General features: G+C 45.5%; 1 protein-coding gene across 4 annotated transcripts in view; it reads left to right on the forward strand.

The window, feature by feature from the left end:
* Positions 1 to 6,275: 6,275 nt before the first annotated feature.
* Positions 6,276 to 23,151, forward strand: part of MYH11 (myosin heavy chain 11) — a 124,891-nt gene continuing 108,015 nt past the window's right edge. For all 4 annotated transcript variants that reach the window (XM_053556359.1, XM_053556360.1, XM_053556361.1 and 1 more), the window contains exons 1-2: positions 6,276 to 6,428; positions 22,695 to 23,056. In XM_053556359.1, the coding sequence (XP_053412334.1) occupies positions 22,712 to 23,056 (345 nt within the window). In that variant the 5' untranslated portion in view covers positions 6,276 to 6,428; positions 22,695 to 22,711. The remainder of the gene's footprint in view (positions 6,429 to 22,694; positions 23,057 to 23,151) is intronic.

Raw genomic sequence — 23,151 nt, forward strand, 5'->3', positions numbered from 1 at the left:
TTATGTCTCCATATACCCATAGTAAGTTAAAAATATTGTAAGTAGAAAAAGCATGTAATAATACACCTAACATACCAAGCTATTTAACTTCGCTTAACCTACATTAACCTACCGTTGGGCAAAATCATCTACCACCAAGCCTCGTTTATAATAAAGTGTTGACTATCTCATGTAATTTATTGAATAAAGTATTTCAAAACAGAATGGTTGTGGGGGTACTCAAAGCAGTTTCTACTGAATATATCACTTTTATACCATTGTAAAATCAAAAAGTAAGTCAAACATTGTAAGTCGGGACTGTATAGTCTATGGTTTGGGACAAATGTATAGTAACATGCATTTAACACTGTAGTATTATACAAAGTAGTTTCCTTGCTTTAAAACTCTTCTGTGCTGTGCCTCTTCCTGCTTTTTTCAAAATGTCGTGTAATTGGATTTCAGATTGGCTTCTTTCACTTAGAAACGCACATTTAAATTTCCTTCTTATCTTTTTGTGGCTTGATGGCTCATTTCTTTCCAGCACTGAATAATATTTCATTGTTATTTTCCCATTCACCTACTGAAGAGCATCTCGGTTGCTTTCAAGTTTTGGCAGTTCTGCATACGGATGCTATAAACAATCGTGTGCAGGTGTTTGTGTAGAGACATATGCTTTCAACTCCTTTGGATAAGTCCCAAGAAGAGCTGGATCATGTGGTAAGAGTATGTTTGGCTTTAAAACAGTAAAACTGCTTTTATTGAGAGTTCTAGGATGCTTTTTGATAGAGGCAAATCTGGAGTTACCGTGACACCAGAATTGGGAATGAGAGCAAGAACACATTTTGGTTGCTATGCAGTGCAGTCTTGTACCTGGAGAAGCATGGGGCCATGATGAAAGAAAGAAAAGTGCTTTTCTGCAAGACAGTTGGAACTGATCCCTGCTATGGTCAGGAATCATGTTCCTTTATTCACAGGGAGGCAGATCTTGGGCCAGACCTACTGAGTCCCTACACTTGGCTGATATGCTTTTTTTTTTTTTTTTTGTAGAGACAGGGTCTCACTTTATGGCCCTCGGTAGAGTGCCGTGGCCTCAACAGTTCACAGCAACCTCCAACTCCTGGGCTTAAGCGATTCTCTTGCCTCAGCCTCCCGAGTAGCTGGGACTACAGGTGCCCGCCACAACGCCCGGCTATTTTTCTTTTTTTTTTGGTTGCAGTTCGGCTGGGGCTGGGTCTGAATCCGCCAACGTCAGTATATGGGGCCGGCGCCTCACCGACTGAGCCACAGGCGCCGCCCTTTTTTTTTTTTTTTTTTTTAATAGAGTCTCACTTTGTCTCCCTTCGTAGAGTACCGTGGCATCACAGCTCAGAGCAACCTCCAGCTCTTGGGCTTAGGTGATTCTCTTGCCTGAGCCTGGCTTATATACTTTTAAATAATTAAATCCTGAGACACATGTAGGAGTAAACCATGAGTGGACCCAAATGTTGATATTACTAAAAATTAGAGGAAATCCCACTTTGGGGATTTTTGAAGGCAGTGGCAAAAAAAAAAAAAGTACAAGAAAGAGATTTCCCCTTGGTCATCTTATTTCATGAGTTCATGGAAACTCCCGATAAATGGCCCCCTTACGGTAAAGACATGCCAAGGAAAATTACTTGACAGCTTAGTGACATTTTTTTTTGTAGAGACAGAGTTTCACTTTTTATGGCCCTTAGTAGAGTGCCATGGCATCATACAGCTCACAGCAACCTCCAACTCCTGGGCTTAAGCGATTCTCCTGCCTCAGTCTCCCGAGTAGCTGGGACCACAGGCGCCCGCCACAACACCCGGCTATTTTTTGGTTGCAGTTCAGCCGGGGCTGGACTTGAACCCGCCACCCTCGGTATATGGGGCTGGGCTTGAACCCGCCACCCTCGGTATATGGGGCCGGCGCCTTACCCACTGAGCCACAGGCACCGCCCCAGCTTAGTGACATTTTAAAAAGTAACTCCCTTCCCCCCTCAATTTTAAAATAACTGACCTTTTGAGCCATGAAAAATATGTATAAGGGTGGTGCCTGTGGCTCAGTGGGTAAGGCGCCGGCCCCATATACCGAGGGTGGTGGGTTCAAACCCGACCCCGGCCGACCTGCAACCAAAAAATAGCTGGGCGTTGTGGTGGGCGCCTGTAGTCCCAGCTACTCGGGAGGCTGAGGCAAGAGAATCGCTTAAGCCCAGGAGTTGGAGGTTGCTGTGAGCTGTGTGAGGCCATGGCACTCTACCGAGGGCCATAAAGTAAGACTCTGTCTCTACAAAAAAAAAAAAAAGAAAAGAAAAATATGTATAAAACAGTGGGATCTGATTTAATTAGCATAACAATGCACTTTGGAAAGTTCAAACATCTGTACTGGGCAGATACCTACTGAATGACCCCGAGGAGAACACACCGCCTACTCTTTGAGTCTACCAGAATGTGTACAAATGTCTCCCGCCGATGCGGGACGATGGTGGGTGAGGCTACACATGTGAGCGGGCAGGGGGTAGACAGGAACTAGGCACTTCCCACTCACTTTAGCTGTGAACCTAAAACTGCTCTAAAAAATAAAGTCTATTTTTAAAAAGGTACTTTTTCTTTGCTTTCATTAAAAAACAAACAAACAAAAAAAAAAACTGGCGGTGCCTGTGGCTCAAGGAGGTGCTGGTCCCATATGCCAGAGGTGGCGGGTTCAAACCCAGCACCGGCCAAAAACCACAAAAAAAAACAACATGAAGACCACACAGTCCTCGCATAATGATTGCTACAAAAATCAATGGTTTATATAAGGCCTTCACTTGTACTGTCATATTTAACAACCCAACAAGGTAGTTGAGCCAAAGAGTCTGGCTATCCTTTCCTTGAGAAAACAGGCTCAGAGAGGTTCACTGACAATTTTCAGTATGCTTGATTGCCACTGAGCAGTTCTGGGATTAAAACCTTAGACTTCTGGGCTGCGCCTGTGGCTCAGCGGAGTAGGGCGCCAGCCCCATATGCCGGAGGTGGCGGGTTCAAACCCAGTCCCGGCTAAAAACTGCAAAAAAAAAAAAGGCAATTAAAACCTACAGTCAATTACATGTTCTACCTTGGCTAGGTTATTCAGCCCTTTCAAATCTGGATTCTCAACAGTAAAATGGGGGAAAAGGTACCTACCCCATAGGGTTGTTATAAGGATTAGGTAACAATGTGGTAAAATGGAGCATTAGTTACAAAGTCCCCATTTGTTAATAACATAATTATTCTTTTTTAAAAATATCAACAAAATCTGGCTCAGTGTCAGTAGCACAGTGGTTAGGGCATGAGCCACATACACAGGGGCCAATTGCAAAAAAAAAAAATGCTGGGTGTAGTGGTGGGCGCCTGGAGTCCCAGCTACTGGGAGGCTGAGGCAAGAGAATTATCAACAAAATCTGGCTCAGTGTCAGTAGCACAGTGGTTAGGGCATGAGCCACATACACAGGGGCCAATTGCAAAAAAAAAAAAAATGCTGGGTGTAGTGGTGGGCGCCTGGAGTCCCAGCTACTGGGAGGCTGAGGCAAGAGAATCTCTTAGGCCAGGAGTTTGAGGTTGCTGTGAGCTGTGATGCCACAGGACTCTACCCAGGGCAACACAGTGCGACTCTGTCTCAAAAAAAAAAATAATATCGGGTGGTGCCTGTGGCTCAAGGAGTAGGGCGCCGGTCCCATATGCTGGAGGTGGTGGGTTCAAACCCAGCCTTGGCCAAAAACCACACACAAAAAAAATAATAATATCAACAAGATTTTTAAAGAATCAAATGCAATCCTATTGGAAGTAACAATGTTAACGCCTCTGCTAAAAATGATCTCAAAGTTCTTACTTTGAGATCAACAGGTGGATTATCTGGATTATCTTTCCAGAATAGATAATGATGATCGACTTCAGTTTTCCCTCTCCCATTTCTTCTTTGCTTCATGTCATTCCGTACCCATGCAGGGACAATTTCCACTCCTTTTACAGTGCACATGTTAAAAGCATTTGGGAAGCAGCTCATTCATCATTTTCTGAAGAGCTTTACCCCTCTTTTCCCCAGCCAGCTGAATAATGTGTGTTCTTGACTCTGGTTTAGCCCCATTGGGGGACAGGGGACTGGGCTCAGGTGTTTTCAAGGGTGAGAACCGGGTGAGCTTGATGTTGGAAAGATGAAGGGACCCAGAGGGTCTGGGATGCGGAGCTCTGCAGAGGGTACCAGGAACCTGCAGGAAAACACTAGGCAGGACTGGTTCTCATGTCCCCAGGGCATCTCTGCTCTGTTTCTTGAGGACTTCTTACAGAAAGCCAGGACCTAGCTGATGTACTTCCCATTTGACAGATAGAGAAACTGAGTCAGAGAACGGCAAAGTTACTTGCCCATGGTCAAATAGCTAGAAAGCGGCGCTGGCAGACTCAAGCTCAGATGTCTCATCTCTGGGACCTGCCCCTGACCTCAAGGCCAATTTGTGTGGGCATTTCTCTTCGAGGCCTCCTCTCCGGAAGCGAACCGCAGCATCACAAAGTCGTGGGCTCCAGTTACAGCACTAGTAACTGGCGAAACTGTCCCAGGGAGAGCCTGGGCAAATTCCTTTACCTCTGCCTGCACTCCCTTTTCTCTCCTGCAAAATGGGGGTATTAACAAAGGCTCTCCTCGCCCTTGGTTGCGAGCCGAGGAGCTGTTGAATGACACGAGGTGCGTGCCAAGTACACAGCCTGGCCAGGGTCTGCCCGAGGTTCACTCTCTCCCCAGACCCTCTGTCTTGAAGCCGCGGAAGCCCACATGGCACCGGGGACTGCCCGCTTCGGGCCCTGCCCCACGCACAGGAGTTCCCTTCCCACCCGCGGGGCGCCCTCCCCGCGCCCCGCGCGCAGCGAGCCCGCTCGGCTCCATATTTAGTCAGGGGGAGCGGGCGGCCCGGGGCTGGTATGCGGCCCAGGGAATTCCTGCAGGAAGGAGCCCGCGCCTGCCCTTTTTGGGTTGTCTCCCGCCCGGCGCCCCCAGCCCCCCGGGGTGGGGGGGAGGACCGGCCGGCCCGGGAGCCTCCGGGCCGGGGCCGCGCGGGGAGCGACGCCCGCGCTGCCCGCGGGTCCCTGGCCTGGCGCGGGGCCAGCCGCCCGCCGCGACTTCCTTTTATGGCCAGTGTGTGCGTCTGTGGACCCACAGCGCCGAGAGACCCGCGGAAGACGGGGAGCCAGGGAGACAGGGCCAGAGATAGGGGTCGATCTGCGGAGACAGACAGAGATCGGAGATAGAGTGAGACTCGAGGGAGGGACAGTGGCCGTGAGATAACAGGGACAAAAGGCAGGGCGGGAGACAGCATCCGTCGGGGTGAAGGACGGTGCTGGAGAGGCGGTGTCAGACGCATGGGAGAGAGGCGCAGAGAGACAGGGACCAGCACCGGGCAAAGGGGAGCGGGACTGCCAGGGAGAGTGACGGGGAGCGAGCTCCTAGGACACTTCTTCCGGACCCGCCAGGATTCCGTAGGGGAGGGGAGCAGTTGAGGGAAACTTGCGGGCCTTGGGTTCACACCCACACGCTCTACACACGCACCTTGCAAATCCGATAATTACCACCGCCCCATCCCGCTCCCGGTCCCGCATTTGCAGTCACTGAAGCTCAGAGACGTGAAAAGACTTGTCCAAGGTCACACAGCTAGAGCGTGGTGCACCGAGGGAAGGGGCGGGGGTGGGGTGCTGGAATGACAACAGCGGGATTATTTTTAATTTTTGTTTGATTTGGGTTGTAGCAGTGTGGGTGGAGGTGGGATGGAAAGATGGGAAAAGTAAAAACTTCCCGTCCTACAAGGACCGGTGGGGGCGGGGGGGCGCTCCAGTCCTGCACTTTGCAAAGTTCAAAAAATTCCCTTTCCTCACCTTCGGTGCAGCTCAGCCGGTCCCCTTTCTATACTGTGGGGGAGGGGAGTGAATAAAATGGGGCCTGGAGAAGGAGGTGTCAAATTAAACCCACCACAGTCCCAGAGTGGGGAGGAAGAGGTTAACACCTGTGCGGCTGGAATCCATTCAAGCGTCCCCTATAGACGCTGCCTGCTCAACCCCTTTCTCTAGGGACCTTGAGCCTTGGGGACTGCCCTCCGGCCGGGGTGAGACTCCCGCCCCCGGGCGCACCTACTGGGTGCAGTCCTGGGCCGCAGCGCCCCAGCCCTGGAGTCCCCGCTGGCTGCGCCCACTTCTCCTCCGGCCGCCTCCAGGTGCGCCCAGGGGCCTGGCCAACAGCGATGCTTTTCGGACCCTGAGGAGGGCGCAGGGAAGAGCCCTCCTCCTCTCCGCCCCCTGGCTGCCTCCCCTCTGCTACCCGTGGGCAGCTCCCAGGCTATAAAGAGAGGCGTCCGAGGCTCTCAGGGAGATTTGGACGCCCCGGCCTGGGAGGTGTGCCAGATCTGAGCTCTCAACCAGCTTCTTCTCCACTAGCCCCCAGTTGGAGATCTGTAAGTAGTGGCGTCTTCCTGGGGGTAGAATGGGTGGGGGTCCTAGGCTGGGGAGCGCTGAGGGGTCTCTGTTGTCATCATCCTCTTAAGGAGGATGACAGGCAGGTAGGGGTGAGATTTCTCCTTTCTCCCTGCCCTATTAGCCTAGATCATTCTAGATTTTCTCCAAATCAGCATTTCCCAAGGTTGCCAGTGAGAAGTACCACGTTGGAGATGCTCTTAAAGTCAACAGGCCTGGGCCCAACTCCAGTTGTGCTAGAATCACCAGTAAAACTGTCTTGAAAACAAACAAACAAGAAAAACAACCCCCCTCCCAGGAGTCCTAGCCAATTCTTGTTTTGAGGCAGATCTAGAAGAAACGCTTTTTTAGAAATGTCAGAGTTCCAGCTTTGACAATCAGGCTTCTCACTTTTTTCGTGTGCATAGCATAAAAGTGAAGCTAATCTTTGCTGCAGTCATTTGCTGTCACAGGTGATCAAAGTGAGGCTGCAAGTGGATTTGTAAGCATTGCTCAGTTGTGTTGAAAATGTATTAAATCAGTTAAAAACACCTGGGCACAGGGTCGGCAGGAAGGGGAATGTTTTTCCTCCAGAGCGGCAGTTCTCAACCTGTGGGTGGTGACCCACAGGCACTGTATTAAAGGGCCACAGCATTAGGAAGGTTGAGAACCGCTGCTCTAGAGGATGTCCATGTTGATAACACTAAGGAGATAAGGTTGGTTGTGATTCTTTTTTCCAGATCCCACACTCAAAATTAAAAAAAAAAAATCTCATCCAGTGTACCCAAAGTCTCCATTTCCATTCATGACCTGCAGGTGCATTAGGGACATTTCCCACAGTTACTCTCATGCCCCAAAGTGGGCAAAATGAAAGAAAATGTGGCTACTGCCTGTTTTAAGTTTTCTCCTGACAGAGAGACCTGGTGAGGATTTTGCTACTTGAGGATAGGTACCATGGTTGTCAAGAAGCAAAAAGAAAGTATTTAGAAACCTAATGCAGAGAGTGTTTAGTAGCAGTATTGAGAACTGATGGATTTAATTGTGAATTATTTCAGGGTTTGGCAAAGGGAATGGAGGCTGACAGTGAGCTGCTTTGCATAGTTTTGCTTTCTCTGCAAGCCTCTTCATTTCCTTGGTTTATTTAAAGATACAATTTTAGAATTGTTTGAAGAGAGGAAACTTTGAAGATGGTGAAAGTCAGGATGGCAGGGCGTGACATAGATATTGAATTTTATTGGAAGAAGCAGTCTTTCCACTGAGAAAGCTACCATTTTAATATATCTCATTTAATCATTGGAACAACTTCATGAGGGAGGCTTTATGATGTCTGTCTAGCATATAAGGCAGCTGAGTTCCAGGCGAGTTAAGTAACTAGCCCAAGTGTCACATGGTTGGTAAGTAGTGGAACCTATTCCCAGATTTCTCTAATGCCAAGTTTATGCCTTTGACTCCATTGTCTTTTTTACTCTACTGTGGACTAACACTTCTTGTTGGAGTCAGGTTTCTGGTGGGACCAAATGCTTCCAGCAGACTATTTATCATTATCTCTTTGAGGAAAACATAAACTGACCTTTTGCAAACTTAAAATATGCTGTTTGCCCCTCTGGTGGGATGATGATCTAGTTGAAACCAATGACCTTAGGTGGGCTGCCGTTCCAAGAGTCCAGAACATGAACTAGCTGGGCTTTTTTTGAGAAACCTTCAGGCTTGCCTTGTAAACATCATGTTTTTTTATTATCATGTCTGAAATAGATGTGGTATTCCGTACAAGGTATTTGTTATGGATTTGTTATCATTACTTTTCTGTGGGAGGGCTGAGATTGAGGCAAACATGCCCATTTATGGAAGCATTTTCCATGAGGCTATCCCTGGCCCCCTCATTAGTTACCCAGCCTTGCATTGCAGCCTTATTGGCGTGCCTCTGCAGATTTCTCTGCCTTGACCTTCCCCTTGGGGAACCAGTGGAGGGGCCTGGAGGAGAAGATATTTAGGATGAAATGGGGATTATTTTTTCCCACCCCCTCCTATTTGGAAGTCATATTTTGGAGGGGGAGAGATTGTCTTCTCTCTGAAGCTCACTGAATCCAAACAGGTGGGTTTTATGTGCTAGGCATAACCATGTGATTCTAAATATGGATATACGGTAGATTTTTCTGGAAAACCAAGTACAATTTTAAATCAATTAGAATCATTAGGTCACATACAAACTTAGAAATACCTACATCGTCCCTCTTAAACCTCGGTTTTCCCATCTGTACATTGGGACTAATGAGAATAGCTAATTTTTGAGCACTTTTGCCAGGCAACATGCTAAACCCTTTGTGGGCATTATCTTCCTAAGTCATCACAGCAACTCTTTGGAGTAGACGCTGGCCCTGCCTAACAAATATGGAGTCTGAATAAATTGCTCAAGGTAGCTCAACTAGTAAGGAAGACAGGATTCTAGAAATCAATATCTTTAAGTCCAGGGCCTAAGGGATTACCCTTTGGGGATGAAATCATGTGTATCAAGAGTTTAACATGGTGCTGGCTCCTGGTTAACTTTAGCAGATGGTTATTCGTAGTGAACATGACCAGAGATGTCATGGAGTTTGCTCAGTGAGCCATAGTTGGTACTTAGCAGAGTCTTTTGTGTGGTCTGCCCGGAAGGGAGAAACTTGGTCCTAATTTTTCTTTTCTGTGATTTGTTTTCATAAACCCAATTCCTATTTGGGCTAAAAGTGTTGATTAGACTCTTCTACTTTAACACAGCCACACTTCCTTACCTGGGTGGGGAACATTCCTAACTCCCGTAATGTCAGCCCATTTGTGATTTGTTAGGGTGTTAATGGCATCCTTTAAGGGCTCACCTGCAATGGGGTGGCCCTTTTCCTAGCTGGCTCTCCTTTACCCACCGCTGACCTTTAAACATTTAACCACATAGTGGAGGGAAGATTGGGTTTGGATAAGGCCAGGCAAGAATTTGGGACCTTGTATGTGATCAGAGAACAGAGGGAGAAGTTGTCTATGGTTCCTGAAAAGGGAGGTCAGACATCTCCCGCTTCTTTTTTTTTTTTTTTTTTTTGGCTTTTTTTTTTATTTTATTTCGTTGCTTATTTTTTATTTCTTCACTTTTTTTTTTTTTTTTTTTTTTTTTTTTTTTTTTTGTTGAGACAGGGTCCCACCCTATGCCCCTGAGCAGAGTGCAGTGGGCGTGGTAGCTCACCACAACCTCAGACTCGGGCTGCGGGCACCCCGCTGCCTCAGCCTCCAGAAGCCGCTGGGATTACAGGCGCTCGCCGCGGCGCCCGGCTGGGTTTTTCCATTTTTTTCACGAGTCGGGGTCTCACTGTCGCTCAGGCGAGTCACGAACTCCTGAGCTCAAGCGATTCTCCCTCCTCAGCCTCCCACAGTGCTGGGATTACAGGCGTGAGCCACCGCGCCCGGCACATCTCCCGCTTCTATCAGGGACTCCGGGACTCAGGAGGAATAGTCCTCATCAAATTTACTGAGGAATGGCTATAGAACTTACCTGCTCTCTTTTCTAGGCTTGGACTTTTTGTGTAATTATGTGAGTTTATCTGCAGGATAAATTCCTGGCAATGCATTTGCTAAATTAAGGGCATACACACCTAAAATTGCTGAAAGGTGCAGGTTTTTTTTTTTTTTTTTTTGCAGTTTTTGGCCGTGGCTGGGTTTGAACCTGCCACCTCTGGCATACGGGGCTGGCACCCTACTCTTTGAGCCACAGGCGCTGCCCACCTTGCAGGTTTTAACTTCTAACAGTCACGTAGGAAACTGTACATTTATTTTTAAGCTGTGTTGTGTCAGAGTTATAAAATACAAAACACAAGACAACTGTTAGGGCCAGAAATGACCAGTTCTTGCTCTCTTCCAAAAGCATCTTCCTCAGGAGTGACTGTTATTCTTGCCTACCAAGTTCTCCTGGTTGGGTGGAAAAAATACTTTAGTTTTACTAATTAAAAGAACTAACTCCTGGAGTGACTTTCGGAACAATTGGTGTTCAGATAATTAGGCAAATGTCATAAGGGGACAATAAAGTGGCAGATTCACCATTCACTTTGTCCTGTTATGGTAAGGTAGGGCTGCCTTGGGATCATGCCCTTGGGAGGTGGGCGTGACGCAGGGGCAAGAAAGATTTTCTGCTAAGAGAAAATTGAGCATCAGATAGATCTGTGTTCACATCCTGGCTCCAACTTTTACAAGTGAGAGGCTGTCATTTGCCTTTCATGACCTTTGCTAGTCTTAGCAGGAAAATGGGAGTAAAAAACCTTATCGAACACTTATAATGAGATGGTGAATGTAGGAAATTCTGTGGCCTGAAACCTGATAATCAGAAAGGGCCTAATAAATACAGGAGCTATTATTAATAATGGACTTATTATTAGAGTAAAAAACAAATTGCCCCCTGGGGACAGTTTGGGACTGGAGAGCTGGTGAATTTAGAGTGACCAGTTCATCTCCCTGTTTCCTGCTAACATGATGGCTCCCTATGACTGGCCCAGGCCTTGGAACTCCTTGCTACTTCAGTTGGGGGTCACCACAACATGAGAAACTGTATTTTTTGTGTGTGTGTGTGTGTGGTTTTTGGCCTGGGCTGGGTTTGAACCCGTCACCTCTGGCATATGGGATCGGCGCCCTACTCCTTGAGCCACAGGCACTGCCCAGGCCTTGGAACTCCTAGGATCTCCACTGCCGAGGTCCCTCCTGCTGGTAGGTCATGCTGCATACCAGGTCCAGAGAACTTTCATTTTGCCTCTGTGGCATTTACAATATGAGCAATAATTTAACTGCTGACGTGGGTCACTCTGTATTGCTCATCAACCCTCAGTGACATTTGGGTTTGTGTCTCTGGTCCAAATTCTTGAGCCAATGGTTCGGCAGTAAAATCCCCAAGGAAGCTATTGACCAAGTCTGTTGATGTGCATATCCTGTTCTCTTTGGGCTCTGCAGTATTTATTTTTCATTGATGCCTAAGTGGAGGGGGCAAGATCTCTTCTTGCTGAGTTCCTCTGGGGAAAATTCAGTCGATAGTGAAACAGGTGAACGCAGCTGAGCATTCTCATTTAGTTTAATTTTAACCCTTTGACCAGGAATCTCAGGTACCATAGAATGGAAGAGCTAGGCCAGCCCATTGCTTTTTCTAAATGACAAACACAAAGGCCCAGAGAGGTAGAGTGACCTTCCCAGAGTCATCTAGTGAGTTTCAGGCGGAGCTGAGGCTTGTAACTTCAAGTCCTGAGTTCCTCTGTATGCTAATGAACAACTCATTGATTTTTTTCAGAGAATGAAGCAGTGAGTTGTTGGTGAGGACAGGACTGTGAGTGGGGATGACACACTCAGACGTGTCCTACATTGCTAATGCTGGTAGCAACAGGGTCTTTTGCTTTCATCAAGACATTTGAGAGCAGCCCTGAATCAATGAACTGTATTTGATGTCCATCAGTTCTGTGTAATAATTCCGGAGAGTCCCTTTAGCCCTATGCTCTGATGCAGGACCTTGGATATGGGCGTAGGAGAAGGGAGGAGCTCAGAGAGGAGGAACAGGGACCTTAGAACATCCCCCTGGGTTGGGCCAGCTGGTGTTCTGTCTCTGGTCTGCCGTCTCCATGCTCCACCTGTCTGACCTTCTGCAGTCCCCATTCCAGGTTGGGACTGACTAAGTGACAACTGCCTTCAGGAATCGCAGGTACCATAGACCTGCGATTGGTCTCACACAAAAGCTTGAACCATCTTTCCCAAGAGAGCTTTTGTTTTTTACTCTAAAGATGTGGTTCTCGATGAGGAGCAGTTTTGCCCTGCTGGGGGACATCTAGTAGTATCTGGAGACATTTTTGATTGTCATGACTGAGGAAAGGGATGTGCTATTGACACAGAGTGGTAGAGGCTAGGGGTGCTGCCAACCCCTGCAGTGTAGAGGACAGGCCTCTGCAATAGAGAATGATCCAGCCCAAGAACCAGTGGTGCCAAGGTCAAGGAAACAGTGCGGTAAAGCAAGGGCCACAGCAGGGAGCCGCAGGCTGAGTTTTGCTTCAGTTCAGCACATGCTGCAGAATCCTGTCGCTGGTGTTGAGCCCACCCGCAATTCACACGCTACTCTCCATTCATCCCTGTGCCTCTAAGTCCTGACCTGATACTTTTTGTCTCACTGTCATTTCCCCAGATTTTGAAAATTCAAGGCTCTGGATACACACAGAGGCAATTTTTTATCACAATAAAACCAAGTTATCCAGAGCCTCCCAGTTGCCAAGGCTGGCTCAGGATGCGTCCAGTGCGGTGCCTATATTTTCTTCTGCCCTCAGTCTCTGCAAAGAAGGTGGACAAAGTATAAAAGTTCTCTAAAAATGTATCTTTATTCAGATTCCTCCATAACTAGTCACATAACAATGGGCAAGTTACTTCTCTCAAGTTTCCTTACTTGTAAAGGAGGAGTAATTGTGTCTCTTTGGGCGTTTTTGAGGGCATTAAATGAGATAATAGCTAGCACTTGTACTAGCATTGATGTGATGAATGTGCTAGTCTTACTGAATTTCTCAAGGGCAAATCTTGGCCATATGTTCCATATGGTCCCCAAGTTCCTGGGCGTGAAGTAGCTTTCAGATGTCAGGATCTGGTGGGAACGTAGATGTCCTGATGTGGGTTCTGCCCCTCAGTGAGGGGGAGGGAACAACCTTCCAGATGGATTTACCAAAGAACTGAATTGTTCTCAGTCTCCCCGATCCCACTCCAGATATCTCAGGGAATTAGGGTCCAAGGAAAACACCATCCTGGCTGTTGAGCCCAGGCTTCTCAGGCCTCCTTCTCCTTTGTTTTGAGCAAAGCAGATTTCACACATCATAACTCTCAGAGGCATCAAAGCCAGGGGACGCTAGCCTGCTCTGCTCCTGCTCTGCTCTCTCCTTTTTTGGATAGAGACTGAATTTTTGTGCTTAATCTTGTTTGTGTTCTTAAGTCCTAGATTAGACAGGGTCTCTGGAAATGGGGATGTGTGTGTCTTTCTTCCTTTTTTTTTTTTTTGCTATTTTTTTTCTTTTAAGGCACTTTATCAACATGGTCATTAGAGCCCACTTACTTGCCCTTGCCATGCCGCTTGGAACAATAAAATATTCTCCGGGCCCTGTTGGGTATACTTGCTACCATTAAAAAAAAAATTTTGATTATTGCACAATAATATAAATATCTAAATTAATACTACTGCACTGCACATTTAAATATTTAAGGTGGTACATTTTATGTTGGGTGTATTTTACCACAATTAAAGATAAAAGGAAGGAGGGCGGCACCTGTGGCTCAGTTGGTGGGGTGCCGGCCCCATATACCGAGGGTGGCCGGTTCAAGCCCGGCCCCGGCTGAACTGCAACCAAAAAAAAATGGCTGGGCGTTGTGGTGGGCGCCTGTGGTCCCAGCTGCTCGGGAGGCTGAGGCAAGAGAATTGCTTAGGCCCGGGAGTTGGAGGTTGCTGTGAGCTGTGTGATGCCATGGCGCTCTACCGAGGGCCATAAAGTGAGACTCTGTCTCTACAAAAAAAAAAAAAAAAGATAAAAGGAAGGAAAATGAAATGTACTTTACATCCAAAAAATTTCACCTGGCACTGGTGTGTAGCTTGATGAATTGTCGAAAAGTGAACACAGTGATATGACTGGCACTCAGAGAATCACAGAACATTAGCCCACACTAGCCCCCTCGTGGTCTACCCTGGCAGGTGCCATACCCCAAGGGCAATTCCCTGTCTGACATCTGTCTCTGTAGATTTGTTTTGCCTGGCTTTGGATCTCATTTCAACAGAATCATAGAGGACGTGCTTTTTGTGACTACCTTGTTTTGCTCAAGAGTTGTCTATAAGATTTGTCCTTCTTGTGGTGTTGGGGTCCTAGTTTATTTAGCTTGATTTGGGCCCTATTTACAGTATTTATTACGTACCCAGCACTGTACCAGATGCCTTAAAGGATTGGTTCATTTATTGAAAATATGCTATTGAGCTTCTACAATTCCATCAAGCTCGTGTGTGTGTGTGTGTGTGTGTGTGTGTGTGTGCGTGCACCCAGAAGAACACAGGCCCTAGAATCAGAGCTGGGTTCAAGTCCTAGCTCTGCCACTTCTTAGCTGTCTGACCTGAAGCAGATTCCTTCACCTCTCTGAGCCTCTGAGTCATAGCCACAGAAATGGCTCAGTATCCATAGGTGCAGCTGACTTAAAAAATCCAACTCCTAAGGCTGTGGTGAAGTTGCTTGATGATTCCGCATGTGAAGGATTTAGCCCAGGGCTGTAAGTCAGGCGTCTTCAAACTGCGGCCTGCGGGCCACAAGAAGCGGTGTGAATTGTATTTGTTCCCATTTTATTTTTTACTTCAAAATAAGATATGTGCAGTGTGCACAGGAATTTGTTCATAGTTTTTTTTTTTTTTTTTTTAAACTATAGTCCGGCCCTCCAACGGTCTGAGGGACAGTGTATTGGCCCCCTGTTTAAAAAGTTTGAGGACGCCTGCAAGTGGTCTGTGGCTGTGAACTATTGTTAGCTTTCAGGAAACTCGGCCCTGGGCACGATATACAGGCCTGATGGGAGATGGTGCAATATCTACATTGCTTCTAAGTAAAAATAGTTTAGAGATTGTATATAGTTATTTATTATTTTTAAGAAAAATGTGCAAAAATAGACCAGTATAACACATCCTCAGGGACCTACTTCTCAACTTCCACAATTGCCAACACAGGAGCCAACCTCGCTTCCTCTCCACCCCATGTGTTCCCTCTCTGCCCTGATTATTTTGAGAAAAGCCCCAGATAGATCATTACCTCTAGAAATACTTCCCAGTGTCTCCAAAAGTTGAGATCTCTCTATACAGATGGAATCACAATACCGTTTTTCACACCAAATAATTTAACAGATTCCCTAATATGAAATACCAAGCCGGTGTTCAAATTTTCCTGCTTATCTCATCATTTTTTCTTTGAAGGGGGAACTTTCAAATAACATTTTATTGTTTTCTAACAACCACATTACAGGTCTCAAATTTTTCTGTTTGAGGGGTAACTTTTAAAAAGGCAAAACTATACCTTTCATAGGTCTGATTTGCCATGTATGTTGGAGGGTCCTTTCCTCGCCCCATTTGTGTTTCTCTTCTACTGCACCTGTTATACTTTTTATTACAAAAAATTTGAAACACTACAAAGGCAGAGAGACCAGTCACTCAACTTGAGTAATTATCAACACTTGAGGCCAATCTTATTTCATCTCTATCCTCTTCCATTTCTCTCATGTGTCTTGGTATCCCTCTCCCCTTCCTCTCCCTCCTCCCCTCCTTCCTCCCCTCCCTCTCCCCTCCCTTTCCCCTTCCCCCACCCCCCCTTGTACAAGATCAACTGCAAGGGCTTCTTGAAGAATTTGCCACATTCCGTACTTTGCATCCTATTTAAACTAACTTTGGTTACACTATGAAAGAACACTCATACGTGTCAAGCCACTTCTGTGGCTATGGCTGCTCAGAAACAAACACGAGTAAAACATTCATTAGTTATTAATGCTTTCTATTAGGAAGGAGCAAAGCGGCTTACAGTAATAGAAAGCATCTGGCGTAGATTGCTTCATTTAATCCTCACATCAGCCCTCTGAGGGCCCCATGATCCCCCAGTATTAACACGTGTGAAATCTGAGTCTCGGAGATCTACGTGAATTGCCCCACGTGCCTCTTTCTGCCGTGGCAAAATCAGACTTGAAATTGAGTCTGATTTCAAGGTCTGGGTATCTTTCTATGGCTGCGTGATATGTTGCCTCTCAAGAAGAGGAAACAGGGTGGTACCCGTAGCTCAGTGGGCCACATACACCGAGGCTGGCAGGTTCAAACCCAGCCCAGGCCAGCTAAAACAACAATGACAACTGCAACAACAACAAAAATAGCCGGGCGTTGTGGTGGGTGCCTGTGGTCCCAGCTACTTGGGAGGCTGAGGCAAGAGAATCTCTTGAGCTCAGGAGTTTGAGGTTGCTGTGAGGTGTGATGCCACGGCCCTCTACCCAGGGTGACAGCTTAAGACTCTGTCTCAAAAAAAAAAAAAAAAAGGAAACAATTCAAACTTTACTAACATCAGTGAATATGTACTTTATTTAGGTTCAGAAAGATCATTCAGGTTGATGAAAATGCCCCATGTTTTTGAAACGTTTTCATTCCCTGTTTGTTTTTCTTTCAATATCTCTTAATCTATAGTTTTCCTTTCTAGTTGTTTGTATTTTGTTAAAGAAGCATAGTCCTTTGTCCTATAGTTCCTTACCTTTTGGATTTCATTGCATTATTTAACGTGTTTTCCCATGCCCTGCAAACCAGGCATTAGATCTGGAGGCGTGATCAGCTTCAGTCTCCCTTCTCAACCCCCTTTGCTTTTTCACAAGAATATGTTATTAGTGGTGTTGGTGGCATTTCCTATGGCATCCCATTTGGAGGCAGGTAATGTCTACTCAGCTCTTTTTGTGATAAGATTAATTGGTAGGTTTAGATGGTATCACTCTGATCCATCCTTAGAAGCTTCCCCAACAGTTTTTCATCGAATACAGTTGGTCTCACAATTGGTCTCACAGCATCCAGGTTGACCAGCACCACCTGGCAACTTGTTAGAAATGCACATTCCTGGGCCCCACCCCAGACCTACTGACTCGGAAGCTGATGTCCCAGGAAGCTGAGCACCAATGGTCTAATGGTTTTAGCAAACACCACTAGTCATCCGTCGCCGAGGCGTATTATTTTATTAGGCTTACAAAATAGTTACATTCTAGTTTTGTTGTTCCTCCCTCATTTAATAGCTGGCATTTCTCCAAGTAGAAGGGAGTTTTTTTTAAGACTATGTAAGTGGATTTAGGAGCAGGTCGCTTGTTGGGTTTCTTATAGCCTAAGGTCCAGGCGTCCTCAAACTTTTTAAACAGGGGTCCTGGGCAGCACCTGTGGCTCAAGGAGTAGGGCGCCAGTCCCATATGCCGGAGGTGGTGGGTTCAAACCCAGCCCTGGCCAAAAACCAAAAAAAAATTAAATTAAAAAAAAAATAAACAGGGGGCCAATTCACTGTCCCTCAGACAGTTGGAGGGCCAGACTATAGTTTAAAAAAAAAAAACCTATGAACAAATTCCTATGCACATTGCACATATCTTATTTTGAAGTAAAAAAACAAAATGGGAACAAATACAATCACACATTTTTATGTGGCCCGTGGGCCACAGTTTGAGGACCCCTGGCCCTAAGCCAAGTTCACTAATGATCTTCAAATGCAGGAAAGGGCATTGTTAAGCCTAGGACAATTAGGTGTTCTTTACAAAGCTTTATTTCACTTGCTGAATAACTGAAGTGGTTATTCAGATTTAAGAAAATGATTTCCTCATTTCTCCATCTTTTTTTTTTTAATTGGCTACTAGATCAGGTCTCCCAGGAGAAATAGCCTCCCCTTCTGAGCAAAGCAGCTTCTGGATTTTTAAAGTATTATTTTCACTGCTGAAAGGAAAAAAAAAAAAAAGTAGATATTGGAATATCTGCCCCTCCCATTTTGCTTTGCAAAGTCTGCTCAGGAGTTGACTGCGGAGCACTGGGAGCCCAGTGGTGGGATAAGGGGCTGACTTCATCTCTGTGGGATTTGGGGCCAAAGCATGGGGATTACCTTGGGGAATTCAGAGGAGCTGTGAATCCTTTTCTGTTGAAGTAGAAATGAATGTCAGCCACACAGTAGATCCTGATGGCTGCATATCCTAACTTAGTTCTTGGGAGACCAGCAGCAGCAGGTGGAGGGGCTGGATGGGGGCCAATGTCAACAGGGCAGCACCTGTAGGTGTGGTCCGAGGGTCAGGACCGGGGACAGGACAACTAGGGCTTCTTGCCACTGCAGAGGTACAGGATAATGGGGCAAATAATGTGAATCTATCGTCAGTGGGCTCTGCATAGGGAAAGGACATTTAATGACTTAAAGTTTGACATCAAGAGAGATTTAATTCCATCTCAATTATTTATTTATTTATCTCGAGGAACAATTTGTATAGGAAAGGCAGATTCAAGATTTTGATTTTCTCTCCCATCTTCTTTACCAATTTTTAAACCGATACATAGGTTTCTCAGCATTTTGTGAGAATAACTATGAATTTTTTTAATCATCATAAACACATGGATTTAAACATTTGTCTTTAACTATTGTCATTATCTTCTTGATATCAAACTGCCTCATATTTGACCACCTAGGATCATAGTATATTTTAGTATGCAGTTGTTTTTTTTTTTGGCCGGGGCTGGGTTTGAACCCGCCACCTCCGGCATACGGGACCGGCGCCCTACTCCTTGAGCCACAGGCGCCGCCCATCCAAGAGAGATTTTATTATAAACATTTTAATTGGCTGTATTGAGGTGTAATCTACATAGAGTAAAAGTCTTCAACTTTTAAAAAGAAATTCACCAATTTTTTTTTTTTTTTTTGCAGTTTTTGGCGGGGGCTGGGTTTGAACCCACCACCTCTGGCATATGGGGCCAGCATCCTACTCCTTTGAGCCACAGGCGCCCCCCACCAATTCTTCTTTTAAATTCACCAATTCAATCTCTCTTTCAAAGAACTAAAAGTAGACCTAACATTTGATCCTGCAATCCCACTACTTTTTTACTCAAAAGAAAAAAAAAAATTTTATAAAAAAAGAGAAAAAAAAAGACATTTTATAAAAAAGACACATGCACTTGAATTTTTATGTCAGCACAATTCACAATCACAAAGATGTGGGACCAACTTAAGTGCCCATCAAAAGGTGATTGGATTATTAAAATGTGGTACACATATATGTGTACTGTGGAACAGGATTCAGCCATAAAAAGATGGTCGTCTAATATTTTCTGTAATGACCTGGATGGAATTGGGGACCATTATCCTAGAAAGAAGTATCACAAGAATAGAAAAACAAGCACCGCATGTATTCAGTACTAAATTGGAACCAGCTGATCAACACTTACGCACACACAAAAAGGAAAACTCAATGAAATTCAAATAGATGGGAGCTGGGAGAAGGGGGTGGGAAACTCATACCTAATGGGTATGTCATACTTTTTGAAGCCAGGGCACACTTATAACCTTAACTTAAAACATGGGAAAGCAGGGTGGTGCCTGTGGCTCAAACGAGTAGGGCCCTGTTTCCATATACTGGAGGTGGTGGGTTCAAACCTGGCCCTGGCCAAAAGCTGCAAAAACAAAATAAAACTTACCAATTTTTAGTGTTTCAGTATGTTTTGACAAATGCATATAGTCATGTAATTACCAACTTAATCATATGGAACATTTTATCTTCCCAAACGTCCTTTTGTGTCCCTAGTCAGTTAGTTCCTTTCTCTGCCCTTGGCAATTCCCAATCTGCCATCATCATAGTTGTACCTTTTCTAGATTTCCACACCAATATTGGGTTATACAGTACGACTTCTGTCACTGAAGATAATTCCTTTGAGACTAATCTATATTAGTGCCGAGCGTATTCCATTTGTATATGTTGTACTTAAAAGTATATCATAAGCATCTTTGTGTGGTCCAAGGTCACCTGTTTTCCATTTACATAAAATAGAAAAGTTGAATGTATAGAGGCAGAAAGTTGATTAGTGGTTGCCAGGGGGTAGGGACCAGGAGTTTCTGCAGACTGGCATGAGGGAATCCTTCTTAGGGTAATAGGAATCTTCCAAAATTAATCATAGTGATGGATGTACAACTCTATAATTTCCTAAAAATCATTGAATTGTATATTTACAATGGGAGAATTTCATAGCATGTGAATTATACTTCATTAAATATGTTAAAAGAGGAAAACCTTTGTGTAGCATGAAAGTCTACATCTTAAATATTTAGCAGAATGATAACATTCTAGAGAATGGATGTCCTACAATTTAACAAAGTACCCACTGAAGGCCATTTAAGTTGCTAGCTGGTTTTGTTGTTTCAAGCAACACTAAAAAGCGGATTTTCCATATCTGTTAGCACTCATTGGTTTCTGTAAGCTAAATTCTGAGAAATGAAACTACAGGTCAAGAGGTATGCGTTTGTTTAAGGCTCTTCCACCCCTAAGGATGCAGGGGCCTCTCTCCTAAGCTCCTGACAACACTGAACACACGCATGTTCACAATAGATAAAATGGGAAAGCAATTCAAGTGTCCCTTGATGGATGAATAGATAAATGTGATGCTATTCGTTAGTTTTATTCTTAAAAAAGGAAAGCAATTCTGACACCTGCTACAACATAGATGAACCTCGAGGATGTTATGCTACGTGAAATAAGCCAGTTCACACAGAGACAAATTTTGTCTGAGTCCACTTACATGAGGTCCTTATAGTCAAGTTCGCAGGGAAAGCAGAATGGGTTGCTAGGAGCTGGGGTAGGGGAGGGAAGGAATTGTTGCTTAATGGGTACAGAATGTCAGGTTTGCAAGATGAAAAGAATTTTGGAGGCGGATGGTGTTGATGGTTGCCCATGAATGTGCTCAATACCACTGAACTGTGTACTTAACAATGGCTAAGACGACAAATTTTTTTATGTGTGTTTAACCATAACTTTTAAAATCGGAGGGAAAATACAAAAAAGAAAGCAAAAGTCCCCTCACAACTGGACTTAATAATTAAGACCATATTTCTCTATTTATTTTGCCTATGAGACTGTAATTACATTTTTTTTTTTTTTGGCCGGGGCCAGGTTCAAACCCACCACCCCTGGTATATGGGGCTAGCACCCTACTCCTTGAGCCACAGGCGCCACCCTGATAGCCACTGTTTTACAATTCCCCTTTTATTTTATTTATTTATTTTTTTAGAGACAGAGTCTCACTTTATCGCCCTTGGTAGAATGTCGTGGCATTACAGCTCACAGCAACATCCAGCTCCTGGGCTTAGGTGATTCTCTTGCCTCAGCCTCCCCAGCAGCTGGGACTACAGGCGCCCGCCACAACGCCCGGGTATTTTTTTTGTTGTTGCAGTTTGGCCGGGGCTGGGTTTGAACCCGCCACCTTCGGTATATGGGGTCAGCACCCTACTCAGTGAGCCACAGGTGCCGCCCTCCCCTTTTATTTTCTTAAAGCTTTGAGATATAATTCACAGGCCACACAATTCTCCCATTTAAATTGTACAATCCAGTGGGTTTTACTGTATTCAGAATTATGCATCTTTACCACAATAAATTCTAGGACACTTTCACTGCCCCCAAAAGGCACCCTGCACCTTTCACTGTTGTCCCCCAATTTTCCCCCAGTTTTTGTCAACAGCTCACCATTCTGTTTCTATGGATTCACCTATTCTAGACATTTCATTAAAAAAAAAAAAAAGTGACCTTTGTGACCGTTTCTTCCACTGCCCATATTGTTCTGGAGGTTCAGCCATGTTGTAGCATGTATTGACACACTTCTTTACTTTTTATGGCTGAATACAGTTCCATTCAGTGGATATACCACATTTTATTCATTCATCTATTTGCAGACATTTAGGTCACTACTTCATGGCTATTATACATGATGCTGCGATGAACATTCAAGTTTTTGTGTGGACATACGCTTTCATTTCTCCTGGGTATATATCTAGAAATGGAATTGTTGGATCTTATGGTTGTTATGTGTTTAACCATCTAAGAACCTCTTTTTAGTTTGCAGTAAACAATTGAACTTGGGTATCTTTCCATGTCAGCACATGTAGACATACTTCTTGTTTCTTAACCACTGGGCAGTATTTCACTGCATGAAAATACCATGGCTTCAGGCTCGGCGCCTGTGGCTCAAGCGGCTAAGGCGCCAGCCACATACACCTGAGCTGGCGGATTCGAATCCAGCCCGGGCCCACCAAACAACAATGACGGCTGCAACCATAAAATAGCTGGGCATTGTGGCGGGCGCCTGTGGTCCCAGCTACTTGGGAGGCGGAGACAGGAGACTTGCTTGAGCCCAGGAATTGGAGGTTGCTGTGAGCTGTGATGCCATGGCACTGTACCCAGGGTGACAGCTTGAGGCTCTGTCTTAAAAAAAAAAAGAAAGAAAGAAAATACCACGGCTTCTGTATCTAGTTCCATGTTGATGGACATTTGGGTTATTTCTTGATTTTTGCTGTTATAGGCAATGATGCAGATCATTTTTGCAAGGGCTTTGGGGTTGTCTCCATTCTTTGATAGCATAAACCTTACTGCAGAGAATATTATGGTGCTTTCTAGGAGACTTCTGCAGACTGTGTCCTAGACATGGCAAGGTGAGGCTTATCTGTGTTTAGGACTTGGTTCTGGCCTGATTCTGACCCTGTCATCCTATTCCACAGGGGACCAACCAGGCATCATGGCACAGAAGGGCCAACTCAGTGATGATGAGAAGTTCCTCTTTGTGGACAAAAACCTGATCAACAGCCCAGTGGCCCAGGCTGACTGGGCTGCCAAGAAGCTGGTGTGGGTCCCCTCAGAGAAGCAAGGCTTCGAAGCTGCCAGCATCAAGGAGGAGAAGGGGGATGAGGTAGTCGTGGAGCTGGTGGAGAATGGCAAGAAGGTCACGGTCGGCAAAGATGACATCCAGAAGATGAACCCGCCCAAGTTCTCCAAGGTGGAGGACATGGCAGAGCTGACGTGCCTCAATGAGGCCTCTGTGCTGCACAACCTGCGGGAGAGGTACTTCTCAGGACTCATCTACGTGAGTATCCTCGGACGGCCGGGAACTGCTCCCTGCCCCCAGCAGGAAAGGAGGCTTTTAGAAATGTGTTCCGAGTTCAGGTTGGGAGGCTGAAG

Source organism: Nycticebus coucang, chromosome 12 (genome assembly GCF_027406575.1).
Source record: "Nycticebus coucang isolate mNycCou1 chromosome 12, mNycCou1.pri, whole genome shotgun sequence".
In the NCBI taxonomy this organism is placed as follows: Eukaryota; Metazoa; Chordata; class Mammalia; order Primates; family Lorisidae; genus Nycticebus; species Nycticebus coucang.